General features: G+C 54.2%; 3 protein-coding genes across 13 annotated transcripts; 1 reads left to right on the top strand and 2 right to left on the bottom strand.

The window, feature by feature from the left end:
- The first annotated feature begins 341 nt into the window (after nucleotides 1-341).
- Nucleotides 342-11,245, top strand: Dvl1 (dishevelled segment polarity protein 1). Of its 3 annotated transcripts, XM_060378890.1 has the most exons (16): nucleotides 375-824; nucleotides 5,328-5,397; nucleotides 5,556-5,677; nucleotides 5,897-6,000; nucleotides 6,232-6,370; nucleotides 6,503-6,596; nucleotides 6,667-6,736; nucleotides 6,823-6,962; nucleotides 7,040-7,116; nucleotides 7,194-7,261; nucleotides 7,372-7,524; nucleotides 8,073-8,204; nucleotides 8,303-8,470; nucleotides 8,549-8,755; nucleotides 9,478-9,516; nucleotides 9,956-10,181. In XM_060378890.1, exons 1-15 carry the CDS (start codon nucleotides 484-486, stop codon nucleotides 9,486-9,488), a joined length of 1,896 nt encoding a protein of 631 aa, XP_060234873.1. In that variant the 5' UTR covers nucleotides 375-483; the 3' UTR covers nucleotides 9,489-9,516; nucleotides 9,956-10,181. The 3 variants fall into 3 exon arrangements, with proteins under 3 accessions (XP_021511495.1, XP_060234873.1, XP_021511504.2); XM_021655820.2 differs by lacking the exon at nucleotides 9,478-9,516 and having other exon boundaries at nucleotides 342-824; nucleotides 9,956-11,245; XM_021655829.2 differs by lacking the exon at nucleotides 9,478-9,516 and having other exon boundaries at nucleotides 7,372-7,449; nucleotides 9,956-11,245.
- Nucleotides 11,246-11,722: 477 nt separating this feature from the next.
- On the bottom strand, nucleotides 11,723-17,229 carry Tas1r3 (taste 1 receptor member 3). Its single transcript, XM_060378897.1, has 6 exons — nucleotides 15,014-17,229; nucleotides 14,602-14,902; nucleotides 13,716-14,519; nucleotides 13,393-13,590; nucleotides 13,170-13,290; nucleotides 11,723-13,041 (listed from the first exon to the last, which is right to left on the bottom strand). The coding sequence occupies exons 1-6, from the start codon at nucleotides 15,307-15,309 to the stop codon at nucleotides 12,080-12,082; spliced, it is 2,682 nt and encodes an 893-aa protein (XP_060234880.1). The 5' UTR covers nucleotides 15,310-17,229; the 3' UTR covers nucleotides 11,723-12,079.
- A 133-nt stretch (nucleotides 17,230-17,362) lies between these two features.
- Nucleotides 17,363-21,844, bottom strand: Cptp (ceramide-1-phosphate transfer protein). 9 transcript variants are annotated; one of them, XM_021655864.2, is made up of 6 exons: nucleotides 21,545-21,844; nucleotides 21,147-21,374; nucleotides 20,968-21,069; nucleotides 20,287-20,339; nucleotides 19,256-19,390; nucleotides 17,363-19,030 (listed from the first exon to the last, which is right to left on the bottom strand). In XM_021655864.2, exons 5-6 carry the CDS (start codon nucleotides 19,375-19,377, stop codon nucleotides 18,502-18,504), a joined length of 651 nt encoding a protein of 216 aa, XP_021511539.1. In that variant the 5' UTR covers nucleotides 19,378-19,390; nucleotides 20,287-20,339; nucleotides 20,968-21,069; nucleotides 21,147-21,374; nucleotides 21,545-21,844; the 3' UTR covers nucleotides 17,363-18,501. The 9 variants fall into 9 exon arrangements, with proteins under 9 accessions (XP_021511539.1, XP_060234875.1, XP_060234874.1 ...); XM_060378892.1 differs by having other exon boundaries at nucleotides 21,177-21,374; XM_060378891.1 differs by lacking the exon at nucleotides 20,287-20,339 and having other exon boundaries at nucleotides 18,428-19,030.
- Nucleotides 21,845-21,852: the final 8 nt, after the last annotated feature.

Raw genomic sequence — 21,852 nt, 5'->3', positions numbered from 1 at the left:
TCCTCTGCTACCGGGCAGATCTTAGCTCAAGGGGAGAGACCTCTTCAGGGTCTCTCTGTCTTTCTGAGTTCGAGCGTGCCCACCTGCTCACAAACCTCAAACCCAAACGCTGCAGACTTCTGCCTGTAGGTAATCTGGGCGAGCGCAGGGTAGGGTTTTGGCTCCTGGCTAAGGGAACTCAGAGCCCCGCCCCAAACCAGTGCTCAGAGAGACCCAACTAGCCAGGCCTCCTGAACCCGTCAAGTCCCACCCTGGCTGCCCCGCCCGTGCCCAAGCCATAGTGGCCCCACGGACCTGTTCTGCGCGTGCGCAGTCCCGCCCCACCCGCGCTGCGGGCGGCCAGTGACGTCACCGGCTCTGGGGCGCCCTCCGGCGGCCGAGCGCTCAGCCCCACTAGGCGGTTCTTGAACAGCCCGAGGGGGCGGTGGGCCGCAGGAGCCCTCTGAGCTGCTTCCCTAGCGCCCGCTCCGGGGCCGGCAGCGGATGGGCGGCCGCGGGCCGCGGGGCAACAGGCGGGGAACGGGTGCGAGCCGGGGCCGGGCGGGGCGGGCGCGCAAAGGGGCCGCGGGGCGGCCGGGCGGGGCGCGGGCCGGCGGTTTGGGAGGTGAGCCGGGCCCTGACGCTGGGCGGGTTCCGCGTCGCCGCTGCCGCGCCATGGCGGAGACCAAAATCATCTACCACATGGACGAGGAGGAGACGCCGTACCTGGTCAAGCTGCCCGTAGCTCCCGAGCGCGTCACGCTGGCAGACTTCAAGAACGTGCTCAGCAACCGGCCGGTGCACGCCTACAAATTCTTCTTCAAGTCTATGGACCAGGACTTCGGGTCAGTGGGCCGCGCGGCCTGGGCGTGAGTGCCGGCCCTTTCCCGCGCGCGTGCGGTGGCTCCCGGGTCCCCCACGCGGGCACGAGCTGGCACCTGTCTGCGCCGACAGGGCTTTCGGGTCTGGGGACGTCAGAGAGCGCCCCCCGCGCCAGCAACCCTTTTGCGCATCTACAGCAGGTGTTGGTAGAGTCTCTGCGCCTTGGTGACCCTTGATGTATGTATATACTTATCTGTCATGGCAAGCTGGGGATCCGAGCCCTCGCCCACCTTCTAGGTAGGCCAGAGAGTTCGTTTTGATGGACAGGTGAAGGCTTTTTGACCGCCACCCGGTGGTGCTCCTGTGCTCAGCTGGTCCAGGTTGGGTGCCGAGGGCCACCCTCAAAGCTAACCCCCTTCTCTTTGGTTAAGCACAGGGCCTTTTGCCTTCCTCCTCTATAGGTGGGAACCCGGGGCTCAGGACTGCCCTGGAGGGTGTGCAGCTTATAGGGATAGGAAAAGGGTTGGGGGTTTGTGACTCCCAGCACCCAGGGGATCCTCCAGTTGAGATGGGGTAGTGTGAAATGAGTGGGTCTTAGGTACCCATCTGTTTTCTGGAGCTTAGAAAAGTTTCTGAAGCCAGAAGACTCTTCCTGGCCCTGCTAGAGTCTCTGTGGCAAGGCAGAGGTCAAGGGTCACCGGAGACCTAGAAGCTTCACTCAGTGTTTCCTGCCCCCTTGGTTCCTGCCTCTCTGTCCTTTCTGAACCACAGGACATTTGCATTCCTGAGAGATGCTCAGGATATCTGCTGATGTGAGCTAGTTAAGGTGTGTTTCCTAGCTGCACTGTTGTGGTGGCTGTCTCCGGAGAAGGGACTTCCTACTTGAGCTAAGCTGGGCCTCTGGGACAGTGAGCCAGGGACTGGCAGTGCAACAGAGGCCTGACAGGACATAGCCATAGAAACCTGAGTCCACAGCTTGGCAGGGGCTGGGGGTTGGGGGAAGTACGCTCAGTCCCTGTGGGTGGAGCAGGTGTGCTTGGTGCCCTTGTGTGTGGCCAAATCTCAGGGCCTTGACATTGAGACTATTTCCTGGATTCCATGGTTGCAGGGTCCTTGGGCAGCCCGTGGTTCAGGTCAAGCCTGGATCTCTTTCTGACCCTGGGCATATAGGCAGGGCTGAACCTGGCATGGATAACTAAACTCTCTTGCCTACCCAGGCCCTGTGCCCCAGCCACCAGGAAAAAGCACTGGAGAGTGTGTTCCCAGAACTTGAGGGTTGGTGCTCCCCATTAGCCTGGAGGTTGCTCTTCACTGTCTTTCCTGGCTGGACCACCTCTGTGGTGTGTGCTCTCAGGGACAGGGCATCTTGGATCCAAGTATTGGTGCATTTTGTTTAAGTGTATCATTTTAGCAGAAAATCACCAAAGTCACAAATGTTCTAACAAACTTGTGCCCTAGGATGTAAGTGGAGAGCAGACCCGGACCTGGGTTGCTTTCCACTGTACATCATGGGTGTTTCCTGAGGGTATCTGTCCCTCAGCTCTGATAGCCATGTTGGATAGGGTATGCCAAGAGCAGTAACCTAGCTTCAGCTCACATGGGTCCCCACTAAGCTGTGTTTGTGGAAGCTTTGGAGAACCTGCAGGTGCCCTGGCTAAGGAGCTGAGGTGTCAGGATCTAGGTCTTGAAACAAGAGTAGGTGGATTGGGAATGGCTGGGGCATGTGGTATGGGAGCTAGCAGAGAGTTCAGAGGTACAAGATGGATGGGTGTCTTGGGTGTGTAGAAGAACTAGGAGGCAGAGCAGCTTAGAGTCGAGTCTGGGCTAGGATGACACAGAAAGACAGAAGCAGCATGTCTGTGGGCCTCACTCTGACTCTGCCTTGGCACTCTGATCGTCTAGTGGCCTTGGGAGCCTGGAAAAGGAGTTCCCACCCCAGCCCCAACAGAATCCTTCCTTTCCTTGCCTGGGTTCTACCTACAGAGCTTTAAGGATACCAAGAGAAAGTAGCTTAATGTTAGGGGAAGGGAAGCTCACCAGGGTTGGCTGATCTGGGCAAGTGGCCTCAGACTATATAGAATCTGTAGGTCTAGTTTTCTTACACTACTCTAAACCAAAGCTGGCTACTTTGTAGAGTCTGCATTGGGCTGGGCTCAATTCTCAACATGTATCTCTAGCTGAAAAGGTAAAGGTTCCATGCCCACTTATGTGCAGCTTGTGTTTGTTCTGACTCTGGACCGCAAAGCTTAGTAGCAGGACTTCTGGGCTTCTGGTGGGTCTCATGGAGGTGTTTGATGTTTTATCGGTGACAGTGAGGGTCTAGTCCATGGCAGGGAGGAGTGAGTACTAAGGAGCAGAGCCTTTGGACCCTAGAGGAGTGTCTTGGTAGGAGTTGGGAGGCACAGAGGCCTCAGACTGGCCACACCACTGTAAGGGTCTGTCTGAGTAGGCTCTAGTTGTTTTGGATGGGATATAGTGCCTACTGGGGAGCCAGGCAGGCCCTATTGTGGTGCTAGGAATTGCTCATATGTCTCTCCATGGGTGAGTCATGGAGAGATGGTTGGAGCTTGGGTGTGCCAGGGGGAAGGCTGTTGGTGGGTCCACTTGGGGCCAAGGTTAGGGGCTAAGGTGAGGATTCCTGTCTGGATTTCTGTTGCTGTTGGGTTACTCAGAGATAGCAAGCTGTCTGCAGGCCCTGGTGCACCAGCTGCCATGGCAGAGCCTGGTCATTCTCAAAAGAAACTTCACCCTGGGCAGCTCCAGGTCTTCCTGTGATAAGAGCCTCTCTTGAGGTTGCCTTGGCCCAGGCTTGTAAGTGGAGCAAGCCACAGGCTGTGACTTATGTTTGAGGATTTTTTTACGGGGCTCTGAGAAGTGGTTCTGTCTGCTCAGTTGGGGTCCTCCTTCATTGCTTCAGAGCCCTCATAGGCACATTGAAGCAGCAGTAAGATCAGAAAAGTGGTTGGGATATACTTTCACTTTCAGACAGCCCTACTTCTACTACTACATCAGCCCCAGGTCTGTCCAGCAAGTGGGTGGACAAAGGCCATATTCCCTAGATAGGATGGGATGTCACTGTGCTAGGGCTTCCTGCTTTCTACTGTTGCCCAGTGGTCCTGGGTCTGCAGGCAGAGGTGGCCCTGCCTCTGGCATTGGGCCCATTAGGCCACAGGCCTACTTCCTGCCAGGTGTACTTCCGGGACCAGTCTGGATTTTTAGCTCCACTCAACTCAAGTTTTGGGTGTGGAAAATCCCACTCTGCTAGGTGGAGCTGAGTGCTGGGATGAGGGTGAGAGTGGAGAATCCAGGGACTAAGGAGATAGGTGGAGACCTGCCCCTTCCCAGCTGCCCCTTTTGACCTGTCCTGGCTGCTGTCCATGCCTTTTTGAACACTGACCCTAGGCTTTCTGGCTCCCTTCCCTGACCCTTTGTGTCCTGCGTGGGCGAGCTTGGCTCTTTTCTAGCCCATCTGGCCAGGGGAGCAGCATTAAGACAGGCAGGGATGGGTATGGTCAGGGGGTACAGCCAGGGCCTGGCTAGCTCTGTCCCTGAATACCCTTCCATGTCCTCAGACAGAGGCCCACCAAGCCCCTGATAGCTGGGACTGATCCTGTGCACGAGGTCCACCTTGTCTTTCTAGCTGGGTAGATGGGCTTCGAGGGCAACAGGCCAACCATCCTTCTGGCCCTCTGACATTTATAGAAGATGTTGGCAGTCCTTATACCTTGTACCAGGCAGTCCAGGTCCTGCTCTGGGCTGGGGGAATGTTGAGGGTTCCACAGACATGGAGCACCATCTTATGACTAGGGCTGTGAATGCCCCGGAGAGGCACAGAGGGTATGTGTGTGCTGGAAAGGTGAGGACAGGGGTCAGTGGGCCTGCTTTAAGCAGATGGGCTGCCTGCAAGAGGGTGCAAACTGCTTCTATGCAGCCCAGTCAGGATGAGGGGTTGGGAGGCCCTTCAGGAACTAGTTGAAATTGGAGCTTATGTGGTATATGGTGGGATTTGGGGGGAGGGGCAGAGAAGAGCCATAGGCTACCCCAGGCACCTGGATGGGTGGAGCTACTCTTCCAAAAATAAGGAGGCTAAGAAGAGACTCAAAGGACCCTCAACTGTCACATGTTGTAGTGAGGCAGCTGTTGGGTCCCCACAAGCAGGCATACATAGCTAGAGACAGGTCTACTATAAATCTTGGAGCCAAGGAAGCTGAAGAGTCAGGGTCTTTCCCGGGAATCCTTACCTTTGTCTGACTCACCAAGGGCTAGAGGCTGCCTCTGGAAGTGAACAGGAGTCCTAGGTTGTCCTTTTATGAACCCCCTACATCTGTCTACCCCAGTGCTGAGGGTCGGGGGCCTGAGGGCAGTGGAGAGCAGCAGAGCCCCTAAGAAGAGAATGTGTTAGGTAAGCCCTCAGTGATAACATCTGTGCCTGACAGGTATCCCATTTTGAGGTCCAAGGGCGGGAGATGTCTCTTCGTGCCCTTGGTGGACCCAGGTGATAACCGCAGGGCCTTGCTTGATCACAGGGTGGTGAAGGAGGAGATCTTTGATGACAACGCCAAGTTGCCCTGCTTCAATGGCCGGGTGGTTTCCTGGGTGAGTCCATGTCTGCTTCCAGCAGGGTGATGCAGGTGGGGTCCTCCTGGGAGAAGTACAGTAACTGGATAAAGGTAGGGCAAGGGGTGCCGTCCGTCCTGGGTGTGTGGGGTAGTCTTGAAGCAGATGGCATCCAAGGCCTCACTCTCCCTTCACAGCTGGTCCTGGCTGAGGGCGCTCACTCGGATGCAGGGTCCCAGGGCACTGACAGCCACACGGACCTGCCCCCACCCCTTGAGAGGACAGGCGGCATTGGGGACTCCAGACCCCCCTCCTTCCAGTAAGGTCCCTACCAGGGCAGAGATCTGCCACTGCTGGGTACTTGCCACCCAAGACCCACCTGGGAAGAGAGAAACTGACAATAGAGGAGGGGCCTGCAGTTGGGTGGGAGGCCTCTTCTATAACGGGGCCCTACCTTGTGGGTTGGGGGCTAGGAATTTGAGGTGCTGGTTGCCAGCAACCTGGTCTGCCCAATTCCACCTACTTCTCATCTACACAGTCCAAACGTCGCCAGTAGCCGTGATGGAATGGACAATGAGACAGGCACAGAGTCCATGGTCAGTCACCGGCGGGAGCGAGCCAGGCGTCGAAACCGCGATGAGGGTACTATGGCTGTGTCTGCCCAAATCAGAACCCCAGACTTCCCTTGTCATCCCTTTGATACACTCCTAATCCTGGCAATACTGAACATTTTCTTTCAATCAGTGATCCTTGGGTAGAGGCCCCAGCTTGTTATTCCTAGCCCCTGTGGCCTCAGAGTTGCTGCATAAGCTTTGAAGTGCACAGGCTACCCTCATTCTGTAACAGTCAGTTCCCACCCCACTGTCCCCACAGCAGCCCGGACCAACGGGCACCTGAGAGGGGACCGGCGCCGGGACCTAGGACTACCTCCAGACAGTGCATCCACTGTGCTGAGCAGTGAGCTTGAATCTAGCAGCTTTATTGACTCAGATGAGGAGGATAACACAAGTAGGTGGGTGGCATGAGCATATGTCAGTGTGTGCTGGAGATTGATGCTCATGAGTGCTGTCAGGCTGTACATGTTTGTGCCTTGTGTTTTTCTGACTTCTGGTTTCTTGATTCTGACTCTGGTCTCCTACCCCAGACTGAGCAGCTCTACAGAGCAGAGCACCTCTTCTCGGCTAATTCGCAAGCACAAATGTCGTCGGCGGAAGCAGCGCTTGAGGCAGACAGATCGGGTAGGCAGCAGGTGGGTGGGATGTCTGCTTTGAGTGGTGCCACACAGCCCCTCATTGGGTCTCTCCGCAGGCATCCTCCTTCAGCAGCATCACCGACTCCACCATGTCCCTGAACATTATCACCGTCACTCTCAACATGGGTGAGGCCTTGGGTACTGATGGGTGCTTGGTGGGGGTGGGTACAGGCCTAGGAGCCTTTGGGGCCTGCTCATGGCCTCTCCTGCAGAGAGGCACCACTTCCTGGGCATCAGCATCGTGGGCCAGAGCAACGACCGGGGTGATGGCGGCATCTACATTGGATCCATCATGAAGGGCGGGGCTGTGGCTGCTGATGGCCGAATTGAGCCAGGCGACATGTTGCTGCAGGTGGGAGCCATGTGGGGACTGTGGGGACAAGATGCGCCCTATCCCACCACCAATCCCTGACCCCACATACCCCGTAGGTGAACGATGTCAACTTTGAGAACATGAGCAACGATGACGCTGTGCGTGTGCTTCGGGAGATCGTGTCCCAGACGGGGTCAGTGGGGTCCATGTGAGGTGGGAGGGGCACGGGGTAGAGGGGCTGTGTGTGCCTCACCCATGTGATCTGTGTAGGCCCATCAGTCTCACAGTGGCCAAGTGCTGGGACCCAACTCCTCGGAGCTACTTCACCATCCCAAGGGGTGAGTGACCCCACAAAGGGGTGGTGCAGGGTGGGGTCTTTCTTCTCTGCCTCTGTACTGTCCCCTACTTACTATCACCTGTCATCTGTTGCCGTGTGGTGACTATCCAGCTGACCCAGTGCGACCCATCGACCCAGCTGCCTGGCTGTCCCACACGGCAGCCCTGACGGGTGCTCTGCCCCGCTATGGTACGAGTCCCTGCTCCAGTGCCATCACACGCACCAGCTCTTCCTCACTAACCAGCTCAGTGCCTGGTGCCCCACGTAAGTGGCAGCTCACAAGAGACCCCCCCAGGAAACTGAGGCCAAAGGACAAGGGTCAGCTCCAACTCTGAGCCTTGGTGCTCATCAGAACTATTCCTGTCTGTCCTCAGTACCTTCACAAATGTGTTCACAAAAATACATGTACACGTCTCTCATAGCCCAGCCATACTGGCGTCTTGATGCATTGAAGGGTCCTACTAGGCCTCTGTGAAGGGTTGGGAGGACGTGGTAGCCTCTGCTTTGCTTTTCTGCTGCCTAACATAACTAACACTTTGAGCTCTCCAGGGAGGTGCTCAATGGGGTAGGGAAAGGGGCTAGCTTGCCCATGTGTGCTTAGACTGTGGGATTGGGGAGAATATCCCAGTTTTAGCTCAAAATTTTGATGAGAGATCCCTCTCAAGGGTGGGAGATTGAGGTTTGATCCTGTCCCCTGCTCCCAACTCCATGGACGTCCATGCTGTGAGCCTGGGCTTCCAGCCTCAGGCAACCCAGAGTTCAGCCTCTGCCTGCTGGTTGCTTGCCTGGGCTCAGAGAAGGGTGCTTCGCAGAACTTGAGGAGGCACCGCTGACCGTGAAGAGTGACATGAGTGCCATCGTCCGGGTCATGCAGTTGCCAGACTCAGGACTGGAGATCCGGGACCGAATGTGGCTTAAGATCACCATTGCCAATGCTGTCATTGGTGAGTCCTTGGCTGTGTGGGGAGGACCCAGTCTGTTCTTCATTCTGGTGTAGCTTCCCAGGGCTTGGCTACCCTAACTCTCATGGGCTTATGGCCAGGGGCCGATGTAGTGGACTGGCTGTACACACACGTGGAGGGCTTCAAGGAACGAAGGGAGGCGAGGAAGTATGCCAGCAGTCTGCTGAAGCACGGCTTCCTGCGGCACACGGTCAACAAGATCACCTTCTCTGAACAGTGCTACTATGTCTTTGGTGACCTGTGCAGTAGTGAGTAGGGGGTCATGGGGGAGGATGTTATGAGGATCATCCATCTGCCCTCACTTACCCTCCCCTCCTTCCTGTCAGACCTCGCATCCCTGAACCTCAACAGTGGCTCCAGTGGGGCCTCAGACCAGGACACACTGGCCCCGTTGCCCCACCCATCTGTACCCTGGCCCTTGGGTCAAGGCTACCCCTACCAGTACCCAGGGCCTCCGCCCTGCTTCCCGCCTGCTTACCAGGACCCTGGCTTCAGCTATGGCAGTGGCAGTGCTGGGAGTCAGCAGAGTGAAGGTGAGAGGCATGCCAACCCCTCCTCCACTCCCATTCCCTGGCTCTGCCTGGCCCTGACGCTGCCCTTTGTGCTCCTGCTGTGTGTTTTGGACCTGGTGGGTCCTACTGTGTGTGTAGGGCAGGGAGAGGATTTGTATGAGGACTCACTTTGGTTCTGTGGGTAGAGGCCTTGGGAATAGAAAGACTGCTTGGTGGAAACAAGCCTAGTGTTCTGTCCAGGTGGCAGAGGCAAGAGGTCAGGACATGATGTAGCAAGAATGAGGGTGAGAGTTTCCAAGGGTATCACGTAGGGTTACTCTCTAGACCCCAAGTCAAGAGGAGAATGGGGGTTTATCATTTATGATATCTGCAGCCCAACAAAGTGCCAGACAAGAACATCAGACACTGTCATGGAAGTATATCCGAGGAATATTGAAGACCCTGGAGGGTGGGTGTCCCTGAGGAGCAGATATGCTGAAGCAGAGGTCTTAGGCAGAGTGAGGCACAGCTACAGGGTCTGGAGAAAGATTCACACAGCCAGTTTTGGGACATAGGATGGGGGAGAGGAGAGGTTGGGCTTGAGGGTGGCAATGCCTAAGGGGAAGCTATTGAGTGATTACAGACCCTGGACAGGCCCTTGCATGTACCCTGGCTCAGCTTGGCCCACAATAGTCCTAATTAGCAATTGGTGAGCACTGGACTGGTATGTGACTTGTGCTATCCCTTGCTTTGTGCTGAGCAAGCCTTAGACTGAAGGACTAGCAGAGTGGACCCTCGGGCCGGTAAGCCAGGTCCCCCTGTGTCCCTCTCAGCATGTCCCCAGCCAGCACGTGTTCTCAGGTTCCCACTACTTTCAGGACAGGGGATAAGCAAATTAGCTGACCAGGGCCCTGGGTTGGGTGGACAGTGGGCCTTTGGGTCGTGAACCTAAGATGGCTAACTGGAATGCTGGGCACACAGGGCTTTCACTTTTTTCAGCTATAACATCAGCCCTTGGTTCGAGCATTGGGGTTAGCTGTGGGGTGCCAAGCTGGTCCCCATAATCCCTGCTGCCCGCCACTGCCCCTAGCTTCTTGCCTCTCAGCTGCTCCTGGTATTTGCATGGCTGACATTTCCCCCACCCCCAGGCTCCTCATGTCCTGCCCTGGCTGTCTGGGAACAGCTGGTGCTCCTGGAAGTGGCCAGGCCTACTGCTGACTGTTGTCTCTTCCCATCTCCCAGGGAGCAAGAGCAGTGGGTCCACGAGGAGCAGCCATCGGACCCCAGGCCGAGAGGAGCGCCGGGCAACCGGAGCCGGGGGTAGTGGCAGTGAATCAGACCACACAATACCAAGTGGGTCTGGTAGCACCAGCTGGTGGGAGCGTCCGGTCAGCCAACTTAGCCGTGGCAGTAGCCCCCGAAGTCAGGCCTCAGCTGTAGCCCCAGGGCTCCCCCCACTGCACCCCCTTACAAAAGCCTATGCAGTAGTAGGTGGGCCACCCGGAGGGCCACCTGTCCGGGAGCTGGCTGCTGTTCCTCCAGAACTTACAGGTAGCCGCCAGTCCTTCCAAAAGGCCATGGGAAACCCCTGTGAGTTCTTTGTGGACATCATGTGATGATCAACCAGTGTCTTCAGTGCTGCCTGTGGCAAGAGTCTGTGGTCCTGCTGTGCCAGGAGCTCTGTGGGCTTGCCTTAGTGGTGGCCAGCCAGAATAGATGAGCTGTGGGGTTTTGGCCAGGGCAGAGGGGACAAGTTGCAGAGAAGGGGCTGAGGGCAGCCATACAGCCAAGGATATTGGCTTGACATTCTGCCTGCTGTTGGGGCTGCTGATGGTGGTACAGCTCAAGTATCTGTAGAGTCTTGTAAGGGGGCATATCTGTCTTTAAGTCCTCAGCACAAATCTCAGGGACCACTCCTGGTTCCTCTTTTGGAAGTGACCTCCATTTAGGACAAGAAAGGCTCTCTTGGGCTCTGTTTTCCCCTCTCCAAACTCTCTCAGAACTGTGCTCAGGGGCACAGGCTGACCCTCACTGAGTTCATGGGCCTCACCTGTCAGCCTAAGGTGAGGCTCTTGCAGGGTTAGACAGAGCCTTCAAACTGCCCAGGTAGGGTCTAACTTATTTATTTATTACTAGCCTGCCTGCTCTGGGGGTGGTGGCTGGCTACCCAGTGGGGGCAGTTTGCATGTCCCTTTCCCTACCTGGTACTCAGCACAAGACAACAGTTTGCATTGAAAGTCTGGAAGGTGGCTAGTAAGGGAAACAGGAGAGAGGCCTGGCACCTACACACTGTCTCAGCCTCAATGGAGGGGTGGTAGTGAACACAAGAGCTACAGCGATGAAGTCGCGTCCTGTCACTGCTGTCCTGGAGGCTGCCCATCAGCATGTGCCAGTGCCATCCTGGCACAGTAGCCCCATACTACATCTACACTGTAGATGCGGTGTCAAAGTCTGAGTGACTGGGTAGTTCATATAGAGCTGCTTCTGTGTAAATGCTATTTTAAACACTAAAAAGCATTTAATTTTATGGGACTCATGTGTGGCTTGTTTCTTTTTCCTCCAGCTAAGCTGCTTCCGGATTCAGGTGTGGGGGCCAGTCCAGAACTGACCTAGGTCTGATCCTGCCTGGAGATGGAAGATGGTGTCCCTTTCCGCTTAGTCATATGTCTCTGTCCCTGGTGCTGGCCAGTAACGGGGGGCCTTGCAGGCAACTTTTCTGTCCTTGGTACTAGAGGCTGATGGCCAGGACCACCCCCCTCCAGTGCTGGCCTTGGTGCTGACGTATACCCCTGCACATGCTCTGTCCAAGGTGCTGGTGGTAATCTGGTTCTCTCCTACAGGCTAGGGCTTGGCCAAGAATGGAGGAGGCTGGATGTTGCCTACCTCCTGTGTGGTCCTCTACCTGCTGGCTTTCTTGCTCTGTCCTGACACATACATATGTCCAGCCTTCTCTTCCTGGGATGCCTGGACAGAGTGGAGGCCCCTAGGCTGGGCATATTCAGGCAAGTACCTTCTAGCCTTCCAGGGTCTGCCTGGGACATTCCTGAATTCAAAGTATGTCGATGGAGTCCTAAAGAACCCTTAGTGGCCTCCTTCCTAAGATAATGGGTCTCAGTCACCTGGGCAGGCCTTAGGTGGGCATAACAGGATCAAGGATGGTGTTGCTTTGGAGGGATAGGTGAGACGGTCATAGGGTCTGTCTTGCACACCACAGGCCTGGAGATCACTGGAGCTAAGGTCAGTGGACAACTTGGAGTCAGCATCTATAGTTAAGTGTCTCAAGTTGAGGTACTGTTTGGGGTTTGTTGGCCTGGATTATCTCTACTAGGGCTGGGCTCACTAGAGGTGAGGCCATTGGGTCAGTGGTCATTCATTGTGTTCCTGAGTTGCTCCCCTGCCACTGTTGCTCCCATCTGCTGCTTCCTTGGGGATCCCTCCCAGGAAGAACTCCTGGGTGTTGAGCTTTGGCAGCCACAGAAGCACATAGCACTTGGGCAGGTAGAAGGTGACCAGGATGCCCATGGCACACAACAGAATGGCACCCATCTGCACAGCGGGCTGGTAGGCCACATGCACATTGGCCAGGAGGGGAACAAAAGAGACCCAAGTGATGAAATAAGCCAGCATAGCAAAGGTGAGACCACGTGCTTGGTTGTAGCGACCAGGCTGGCTCTGTACCAGGAAAGTGCCCAGGAAACAGAGGAAGGCCAGTATTGCATTGGTGAGGTGCACCAAGCCCAGGCTGACCCAGGAACGCATGCGGCAGTGCTCTAGTACCTCTGTGGGCAGTGCCCTCCAGTCTCTCACCACCTTTGGTGGGAAAGCTATCAAGTACCAGGCACATAATGCTGCCTCCACAAGAATGGCCAGCAATACAGCCAGCCAAGCCCAGGGTCCCCGAAGGTAGCTGCATAGCCAGTTTGCCCAACTCAGTGGCAGCTCAGACTCCACAAAGGTTTCAGCTGCTTTCAGGAAGAGTGTGCTCAAGCAGCCTGTGAGAGGGAGGTGAGCCAGTGGCTGTTGGGCAAAGCAGCTGGCAGGATGTGGCCATCCTGGGAACAGAAGGACACTGAGGCAGAAAAGGCCTAGGCAGACCAGGCCAAAGCAGAACAGTGACCCACCCGAGGCCTGAACAAGAGGGCTGTCCCAGTGGTGGACAAAGAGCCCTAGAGCAGCCATTGCTAGGCCTAGCACCAGGCAGAGCAGCAGGAGTAGTGACAGCACGACAGGCTCTCCCCAGGCTAGGAACCTTGACCTTCGAGGTAAGCAGCTTGTGCTTTTCTCTGGAGACCACTGATCCAGGTTACATGGAGTACAGGTCAAGTCATCTGTAGTGATGAAAGAGAAAGCGATGTGGGGCTGGTGATGGAGACAGCTCAGCAAGCTCCCCTAGGGCTTGCCTCAGCATTAGCCCCCTAGCCCCAAATGTGTAGAGTGTCTGGAGAAGATGGTTCACCTGGACGCTTCCGGTAGCTGCCTGCCTTGCAGTCCACACAGTCATAGCAGCAGGAATGAAAGCCCTTTACTCTGCGAACCTGGCCATCTTTGCACTGCCGGGAACACTGGGAGACTGGCATCTGGACACAGAGCCTTGAGTTAGGCTTTGCTTGGCCAGCACTGGCCCCAGACCAGACCCACAAGCTCATACCCACCATGGCTTGTGTCTGCTTTGTCCTTACCTGGTTGTCTGGCCAGTGCATCTTGGAGTACTGTAGCTGAAGGGTGCCATTGAAGGTGCCCACCGTGTGTAACGCAGGTGTCGGGCCTTGCCACACCCACATCTTCAGGTCATACTCCATCTCTACGTTGCCTTTACTGTCAAACTGCAGGCTCAGGTCTCGGGCCCGGAAGCTCATGTTGTACATGTTCTCCAGGAGCTGTGGGGTGGGATGTGGTTAAGGCTGACCCACGAGCCTCTCTCGGTCAAGACAAGACTGGCTCTGCCTGATGGTTCAGGGTTCCTGCAGGAGCAGGCAAAACCCAGCAAAACCCCTACCCTTACCTGCCAGGGTTGAACAGGCTGTGATGTGGGGCAACTTGAGACGTTGCAGCGTAAGGTGGTGTGAAGGGCCTGGGCCACACTGTACACGGCCGCATACGTTGCAAAAATCTGGTGGTGCAACTGCCCAGCGGACAGGTTCTGCAGCAGCCCTGAGGACAGGTTCTGCAGCATGATGGAGTCACACTGTGGACAGCGTTGCCCCATCACGTGCTCCTCCAAGTCCAATTCAGCATTCAGGGAGGCACAGAACGTTGGGTCAGCAGCCAAGGCAAGGCGGGTCTCCACATAATGGGAAAATTCAGGCAGCAGGGCACCCCGCTGCAGAAACCCAAGCACAGTGCCTACCCGGGCAACATTGGGCAGTGTCATGACCAAGTCAGAGGTCAACCAGGACTCACTGGCCACCCATACCTTGGGTGAGAGGCTATGTCGGATGCTGTAGCTGAAAAGGGAGTAGACAGCTCGGGCGGAGGCAAACAGTACCACCACATGGACTTTGCTTTGGTTTGCCTGTTGTAGCATATCCAACACCTTGCTCAGTTGCTGGTCAGTACTGCCATATAGTGGCACCAGGGCCTCATGTGCAATACAAATACCTCGTGTGTTGGCCAAGCCAGAAAGGATGCTCAGACCTTCCCGGCCATAGTCATCATCACTGCCTAAGGCGGCCACCCAGTTCCACCTGAAATTCTGCAACAGAGTCACAACAGCCTCCAGCTGCACCCGGTCGTTGGGCACCGTGCGAAAGAAGGATGGAAATGCTTCCCGGTCACTTAGCCGATCCATGCTGGCACTATAGCTGACCTGTGGTTATCAAGAAGCACTTTCTGATATAAGAGCTCAATGGGCACAATTGACTGAGGGAACACAAAGGAAGTGGGCTCACCTGTGGCATGAGGAAGAAGCTGAAGAACTTGCCTGTAATAAGAGCAAGCTCTGATGAGTGGGGCCCGATGACAGCCAGCACACGAGGCTGGTACTGGGTATAGTTGCAGTAGGCAGCAATGCTTTGACTGCCCACCTTGGCTAGGAACATGAGGCTGGGCTTCATAGTGACCACTGGCTCTGAGCAAGTGTCAAACAGGTCATAGCCCAGTCGCAGCCCAGGGAGCAAGGCAGATCCATTGTTAATCTCCTCTACAGCCATCTTCATAGCCATGGCCAGGTATAAACCAAGTGGCGAGAACCTGAGACCACATGGAACTGCAGGTGATCACCACATTCCCAGCTCGGGAGCACCACAGAGCAAAGCTGCCAAGCTTCAGCCCACCCTCAAACCCAGCTGCTAGCCTCCATACCTGGTACACAGGATGCTGTTGGGTTGTGTTCTCTGGTAGAGAGTGGACTCCTCAGTTGAGCCCAATGGAAATAGCCCACCCAGTATGTAGTCCCCTTGTGCCTTAAATTGCTGTGATAAGCACAAGGAGGCCCCCATCCCAAGGTCCAGGAGAGCAGCCAGGCTGAGGCCCAGGACAGCCAGGCCTAGCATGGTAGGCAGAAGCTTCCAGCAGAGACAACAGATGGGTATGCTGGGCTGGAGCCCCAGATGTCCAAGGGAGGGAGCAGAGGATTTGTTTAGCAAAACCACTGCCATGCTTGGCTGCCAAGCCCTAAGGGCCTCCGGTGATATATGCAATAGCTCAAGCCTGATGGCTTGTGTACAGTGATTCCACTGATAAGCTCTCTAAGAGTGACTCACCAAGCCAACTGTGACTATTGACTGTGGTCCTGTCACCTGCCTATTCCCAAGCCCCTCAGCACCCTTTATTCCTAGAGCAGCTTGACAGACCATAAAAAAGGATGGAGGAGAAGCATCCAGGGTTTCAGGGTTTCCCTTGACTGGGGGTTAGGGAACATCAGGGCCATACTTGTAGTCACAGAGACACTTTTTATACCGTCAATAGGAAGAGGCTGTAAAGCTGGTCCCTCAAAACAATGACAATAGACAGGTGGCTAGCCAGGGCCCTAACCTTCAGATGGAATAGGGAGAGGTCAGGCTGAGTTTCTTGGGCTTCCCAACCGGCCTTGGGCCCGGGGAAGGCCGACTCCTCGAGAGGCCCAGCTGTCCTTCTGGAGCTCTGACGCCCAAGCTGTGGAGACCTTCGGCCATTCTGTTGGTCCTCAGTGTAACACCTTGGCAGGTGCACAGGCGCCTCTCTGCAGTATTCAAGCTGGGCCATGAAAATGAGAAAAGGCTGTAAACAAATAGGTTCCTGCAGCTGCTAGAGCCAGGTGTGTGCTTGCTGCAGATGACAGTTTCTCTTTCCTGCTTCTGGTGAATTTTATGTCAACCTGACACAACCTAAGAGTTATCTGAAAGGAGGGAACCGCACTGAGAAAATGCCTCCATAAGATCTGGCTGTAGGGCATTTTTTTAAATTAGTGATGGATGGCGGGGGGGGGGGAAGGCCCAGCCCATTGTGGTGCCATCCCTGAGCCGGTGGGCCTTGGCCTTGGTTTTATTAAGAAAGCAGCCTGAGCAAGCCAGTAAGCAACACCCTTCCATGGCCTCTGCATCAGCTCCTGCCACCATGTTCCTACCTGTTGAGTTCCTGTTCTGACTTCCTTTGATAATGAACAGTGATAGGGGAGTGTAAGCCAAATGAACCCTTTCCTCCCCAAGTTGCTTTGTTCATAGTGGTTCATCAGAGCAACAGTAAGCTTAGCTAAGACATCCACTCTTAGCCTTGGTGTGAGGGAGCTGTTACTAACACAGCAGGTTTCTGGCACCTAAACATGGTGGACGCTGTTGACTTTTTGGAATGGATGCCTGGGCAAAACTGCAGTATCATATGATACCCAGCAGGTGTTATGGAGATGTCCACTGTACGTCCCTGCTGCTTGGCGAGGGTGTCCACAAGGCGCATTCACATACTTACACGTGTACACCAGGAATCTGTATCTGGCACACATATCTGCTACCGCATCCCTAGGGCCAGTGCCTTGAAGACATCAGCTTCAGCTAGCACTGTGTGGCCTCTGGTTCTCAGCTGGGCATAGGCACGGCTGGACAACAGGACAGCCCAAAGAGACAAGGTGTGCATGGTAGAGTGCCAAGGAGATACCGCTCATTATAAACCCTCTGTTTAGGTTGATGCCATGCAGAAAGTAATTCTAGTTTTCCTCCAGCTTTGTTACACAGTACCTGGGTGTCTTCAGACCTATCTTCCAACCCTCAAGATTGGTGACTCGGGACTGGAGAGATGGCTCAGTGGTTAAGAGCACTGTCTGCCCTTCCAAAGGTCATGAGTTCAATTCCCAGCAACCACATGGTGGCTCACAACCATCTATAATGTGAACTAATTCCCTCTTCTGGCAGGTGTATACATAAAATAAATAAAATCTTTAAAAAAAAAAAAAGATTGGTGACTCAGGTGTGTTCTCAGCTAAAAAATGGAGATAATGCAGACCTCATAGTGTACGTGTGTGATCAAGTTAATATACATCAAGGGCAAACATATGGTAACTTCTTCAGTTCTGGCTGCTGGCAGGGCATGTTTCAAGGTTCATATTGTCTGGTGAGTCTTCAGGATTGGGGTCACATGGTTCAGCCTTGTCCCTAGGGTTAGCTCCCTCCCCACCCATATTAATACTTTTATGTTCTTCCCCCACAAAAATCAGGCACCCGACATACCTGTGGCCCATCCCAGAATGCCATACCCAGCCATGTAGGTCTAATTTATTTATGTTGGAAACACCACATATATTATAGTTTTTAAGGAAAGAGATGTGCCCCAATGTTTGCGTTTATACACATCAGCTATACTGGGGACACTGTCCCTAGGGCTTAACACTAAGACCCAGTGGCAAAGGTGAGGGCCTTATGTACTGGGTGCCATGCTGGGTATGGCCATCTGTCAGCTAGACAAGGGAGCCAGACTCCTTCCACAAGTCACGTCCTAAGTCACCTGGACACCATAGTGACAGGAGCAGCAGGGCTGCCCAGAGAGAGGCATGGTTTGGCCAGTTAGTACTGACATATTAAAATCTTGGGGTGCATGTGCTGCAAGAGCACTAGGGCAGGAGGCCACCTTCAGAAGGCTGATGCTCCTGTCCTGAAGAGGCTGTGAGGCTGCTGTGCTGATCAACGTAGGCTTTCTCAGGGAAGCCTCAGCTAGCAGTCTCAGACACTTTCAATTTCCAAGGAGACAAGGGCCTGTTCAATGTGCAGAGAGACTAACAGGGAAGCTGGAGAAGGGTAGGGAAAGAGCCTGTAGTATTCAAACCACTGCCACAGGAACCTCATCTTACCATATTCCAAAAGGACAGCTTTTGGAATATGAAGGGGCTCCAGACATGTAGGCCTGGGGCTGTTTGTCTGGCATTGATGTCATGTCTCAGGCTCAAGATGGACACAGGAGGGTGCAGACTGGCTGGGCATCTTGGCTGTAGGGAAGACAGAACCTGAGCTCCAGGGTTCTGTGCCCTTACACCACTTCAGATTCCACACACAGAAGGTGAAGCAACCCAGGGTTGTTGCAGATATGTTACCCTCCTCCCTCATCTCCTCCATGTGCCATCTGCACTTCAGGAAGGCCTACTGAACACACACATAACTAAAGCGGAGGGCAAAACTGGAGTTCAATGGTCTCATCCTGGACCAGGAGGTCAACTAGCACCCACCTCTCTTGGTTCAGCTGCCCACCACCTTTTTTTTCACAGACTGTGACTCTAACAAGCTCAGCTTTCAGAAAGGGGCATCCAGAAAGCAATGCTGTGGAAGTAGTCCCAGGTTACCCAAACCCAGTTCTGAGCAGGGGAAGCCCATACAGTGTGGCCACCACCATTACGGCAGGTCTAACAGGGAGTGCTCGGCATAGAGCTTCTGGGAGATATCATACACATTCTCAATGAAGGGCAGGGCCTCCCCCAGCATCTCCACTGCCTGCTCAGAAGACCCCACATTCATGGCCTCCAGAAAGACCTTGCGTGTGGGCAAGGCACAGAAGGCCACAGTGACGGCTTGACGTATGATCCAGGAGTGATAGGCAGCCAGCGTGGCATTGTAGGCATCGCTGCAGACCGTGGAGGTGCGCGCATCCTCAGGGCTGGTGCGCAGGCCTTCCAGGAACAGCTGGAGCCAGTGCAGAGCACGATGCAGGCGCAGCACCGTCCGGCAGCCCGAGTTAGGGTACCGAGAACGGGAGCGGCGATCTATGTCCACCAGTTTGTTGCCCACCTCGTAAGCTACCATGGACTGCAAGCTAGTGTAGTGTTCACACTGTGGGCTGCTTCTCAGATGCTCCATTATCTGCAGCTTGGAGACCACATCCTTGGAAATGAATGAGAAGACAGCACCCAGAGTGTTCAGAAACCTGTGAAAGGATATATAAATTTGAGGTGCTACCCAGACCTGCAGCCATCTTGTAGGACAGGGAACTACCTTGAACCTACTGTCTGTCTGGAGTTGTCTGTCTGGAGGCAAGGGCAGAAAGGCTGGGTGGAAACAGTCTGCTAGCTGGTCCCATGCCCCTATGCCATGTGAGACGCAGGCATCCCAGTGTGAACTCTGACTAGCAAAGCCTCCCCAATAAACGCACCTGACTAGTCCCTTCCAGCTGGCGATATAGTGGTCCAGCAGCACCTCTCCCTCCTCACTGAGACACTGCTTGAAGCTGACCAGGACGACCTTAAGGTTGAAATCTGTCTCTGAGTCATCCATCTTCCAACATGAGCTGAAAGTTTCACATAGAATTTGTAGTCAGCATGCTGGATTAGCTCATTCTGTGGTTCATTTTCTCAGGAAGGGACTGGGAAAGGTTTGAAAGAAATAGTGGGGTGCTAAAACTGCCAGCTGAGAATCACAGTGAAATTCCATCCCTCTACCTAAGTGCCTTCATCAGGAGCTATGAGCAATTCCACAAGCCAATTTACCCTGCTGTGCCCTTGATGGATTCTGTACCCACAGCTTTGACATAGCTGCTCCTTGCCCTTCAGGCTAGCAATCTCTTCCTGATCTGAGATTCCACGGCTGAACTGTTTGCATCTGCTCTTTCTTCTTGCTTTCCTGTTTCTTTTCTTCCCAGAGCATCTGTTTCACACATTAGGGGAATATTTCTTCTTTCTTTCTTTCTCTCTCTCTCTCTCTCTCTCTTTGTTTTTAGAGACAGGGTTTCTCTGTGTAGCCTTGGCTGTCCTGGACTAACTTTGTTTAACAGGCTGGTTTTGAACTCACAGAAATCTGCCTGCCTCTGCCTCTGTTTCCCTGTGTGCTAGGATTATAGGTATGTGCCACTGAGCTCAGCTCAGGGGAATGTTTCTAAAAGGCAGGCATAGTCCTGGACCCTGACCATACCTGGACCTAGACTTTACTATATCATGGAAGCATTCTGATGGGAAGTTGTACCAAAACAAAAACGGGGACTATAAAATAGCAAGTGATTCTCACACAGGGAAGGGTGGAGAGGGTGGCTAGACATGCTTTTTCTTCCTTTATCAGAGCTGTAGGCCCCAAATTAAAGCAGAGGCTGTGGGCTGGCACCTGCTAGACAGACAGGCAGATACTCCTGTTGTTGAAATGGTATGCATGCCCAAACAACAGGGTATCTGGACCAAAGGTCTTATCACTTACAAAGGATTGCTGCAAGTCCTTCCACCAGCTCCAGGGAACACTCTGAATGTGGTCTAGGAGAGAGGCCTCAAGGTAAGGCTGGACTCTGGATTCTGTAGGTATCTTTACAGTCACTCCACAAACAGTCTAGTTCCCACATTTATTCATTTGTTTTCAGTTGTAGGGACTGAACTTAAGGGCCTCTTGTATGCTGGGCAGGGAATAGCCTAGACAGGCCTTTAATGTTCTTTCTTTCTTTCTTTTTCTTTTTTCTTTTTTTTTTTTTTTTGAGACAGGGCTTCTCTGAGTAGTCCTGGCTGTCCTGGAACTCATTCTGTAGACCAGGCTGGCCTCAAAATCATAGATTCTCCTGCCTCCAACTCCTGAGTGCTTACATTAGAGACATGTGTCATCATGCCTGGTTAAGGCCTTTAACTTTCAATCTTTGCTTCCTGAGTAGCTAGAACAAGGCTCCTCTTGTGCTAGTATCTTGAATGGATAACTCTAAGCACCCAGTCCCCACCTTCCCTAGTATCCTAAAAGCCTTGTTATCTGGGACCAACCCTGTGGGGCGGGGCTGTATCTCACTTTTGTCCAACACTTAAAACCAGTTTTGGAGGTTCTTAGTGTTCCTTAGTGCTGGATGCCTGCCCTAACCTCTGTACCATGAGGGTGTAAAAAACCCATCCCCATCCAGTGTACCTGGATCTGTGTGCAAGTTCTTTCTTTCCTTCACACAGTTTTATGACTCAGTTCTTCAGCTCTGGCAAACTGGTCTGCATGTCTCCTAGTCCATGACTGAGGCTGCCAGAGTGATGATAGGGCCCCATAGGTTAGACTGGATACTTGTAAGACGTTCCAGACCTAGGAGATAGGCTTACCTTCTGTTCAGGTGTCAAGGACAGTCCTACCTGGGCCTCAGAAAGATGGCGACAGCCAGAGTCTTGCAAAATGCCCCCTTTTCAGGGCCTGTGTGCTGTCCAGTGGGCAAATACTCTCTGAGGCCCCCTACGGTTCATTTTGGCCACCTAACAATCTTGCGGCCAGGCCTTCCTGCCCAGAGCCTGAGCCAGAAGCCAAGTAGCCTCTCAGAGCTGTTCCGCGGTAAACTGGAAAGAACAGGAAGGAAGGAGAGTTCACCAGCTCCTGGAAGGCGATGCAGACACCTCTGACCCTCCCACAGAAGATCAAGCCAAACAGGATGGACAGCCGACAGAAGGCCCACAAGTTGGCACACAGCAGGGAGCCAGGGCGGTGCAGGGAAATCTGCAAATCTCACCTGGGACGGTTTCCTGTAGTGCGGAACTGGCTGGCTGTAGTGGGAACTACTCCGGCGGAGGGCAAAGGGTGCAACAGAGGCCAGAGATGGGGAGTGTTGATCAAAGCTACAATTAGGTTGCTGTGGGAGCCGAATCTTCGCCAGTGTGTTCCTCTGTTTGCAGAGACTCGACTCCTCTGCCTGGATCACGTCAGCTAGGCGTCCCCATCCCTTGCCCTAAGCTCGGAGCTTGCTCGGAGCCTGCGGTTGGGCTGAAGCCTTGAATTGCAGCCCAATGCTCAGCCCCTGCCCCGCCCTTCGCTGCCACG

The sequence above is a fragment of the Meriones unguiculatus genome, chromosome 3 (genome assembly GCF_030254825.1).
Source record: "Meriones unguiculatus strain TT.TT164.6M chromosome 3, Bangor_MerUng_6.1, whole genome shotgun sequence".
Classification (NCBI taxonomy): domain Eukaryota; kingdom Metazoa; phylum Chordata; class Mammalia; order Rodentia; family Muridae; genus Meriones; species Meriones unguiculatus.
This window is presented reverse-complemented; position numbering and strand designations above follow the sequence as displayed.

What these genes read in the sequence shown, in the direction of transcription:
- Dvl1 (XM_021655820.2), top strand. Translation starts at nt 484, where the DNA reads ATGGGCGGCCGCGGGCCGCGGGGCAACAGGCGGGGAACGGGTGCGAGC. An exon ending in CTCAGTGCCTGGTGCCCCAC is followed by an intron (nt 7,525 to 8,072) that starts GTAAGTGGCAGC and finishes GGTGCTTCGCAG; the next exon opens with AACTTGAGGAGGCACCGCTG. An exon ending in CTTTGGTGACCTGTGCAGTA is followed by an intron (nt 8,471 to 8,548) that starts GTGAGTAGGGGG and finishes CCTTCCTGTCAG; the next exon opens with ACCTCGCATCCCTGAACCTC.
- Tas1r3 (XM_060378897.1), bottom strand. Translation starts at nt 15,309, where the DNA reads ATGGCAGTGGTTTTGCTAAACAAATCCTCTGCTCCCTCCCTTGGACAT. An exon ending in TGCACTGGCCAGACAACCAG is followed by an intron (nt 13,291 to 13,392) that starts GTAAGGACAAAG and finishes CTCTGTGTCCAG; the next exon opens with ATGCCAGTCTCCCAGTGTTC. An exon ending in CAGCTACCGGAAGCGTCCAG is followed by an intron (nt 13,042 to 13,169) that starts GTGAACCATCTT and finishes TCATCACTACAG; the next exon opens with ATGACTTGACCTGTACTCCA.
- Cptp (XM_021655864.2), bottom strand. Translation starts at nt 19,377, where the DNA reads ATGGATGACTCAGAGACAGATTTCAACCTTAAGGTCGTCCTGGTCAGC. An exon ending in AGCTGGAAGGGACTAGTCAG is followed by an intron (nt 19,031 to 19,255) that starts GTGCGTTTATTG and finishes ATCCTTTCACAG; the next exon opens with GTTTCTGAACACTCTGGGTG.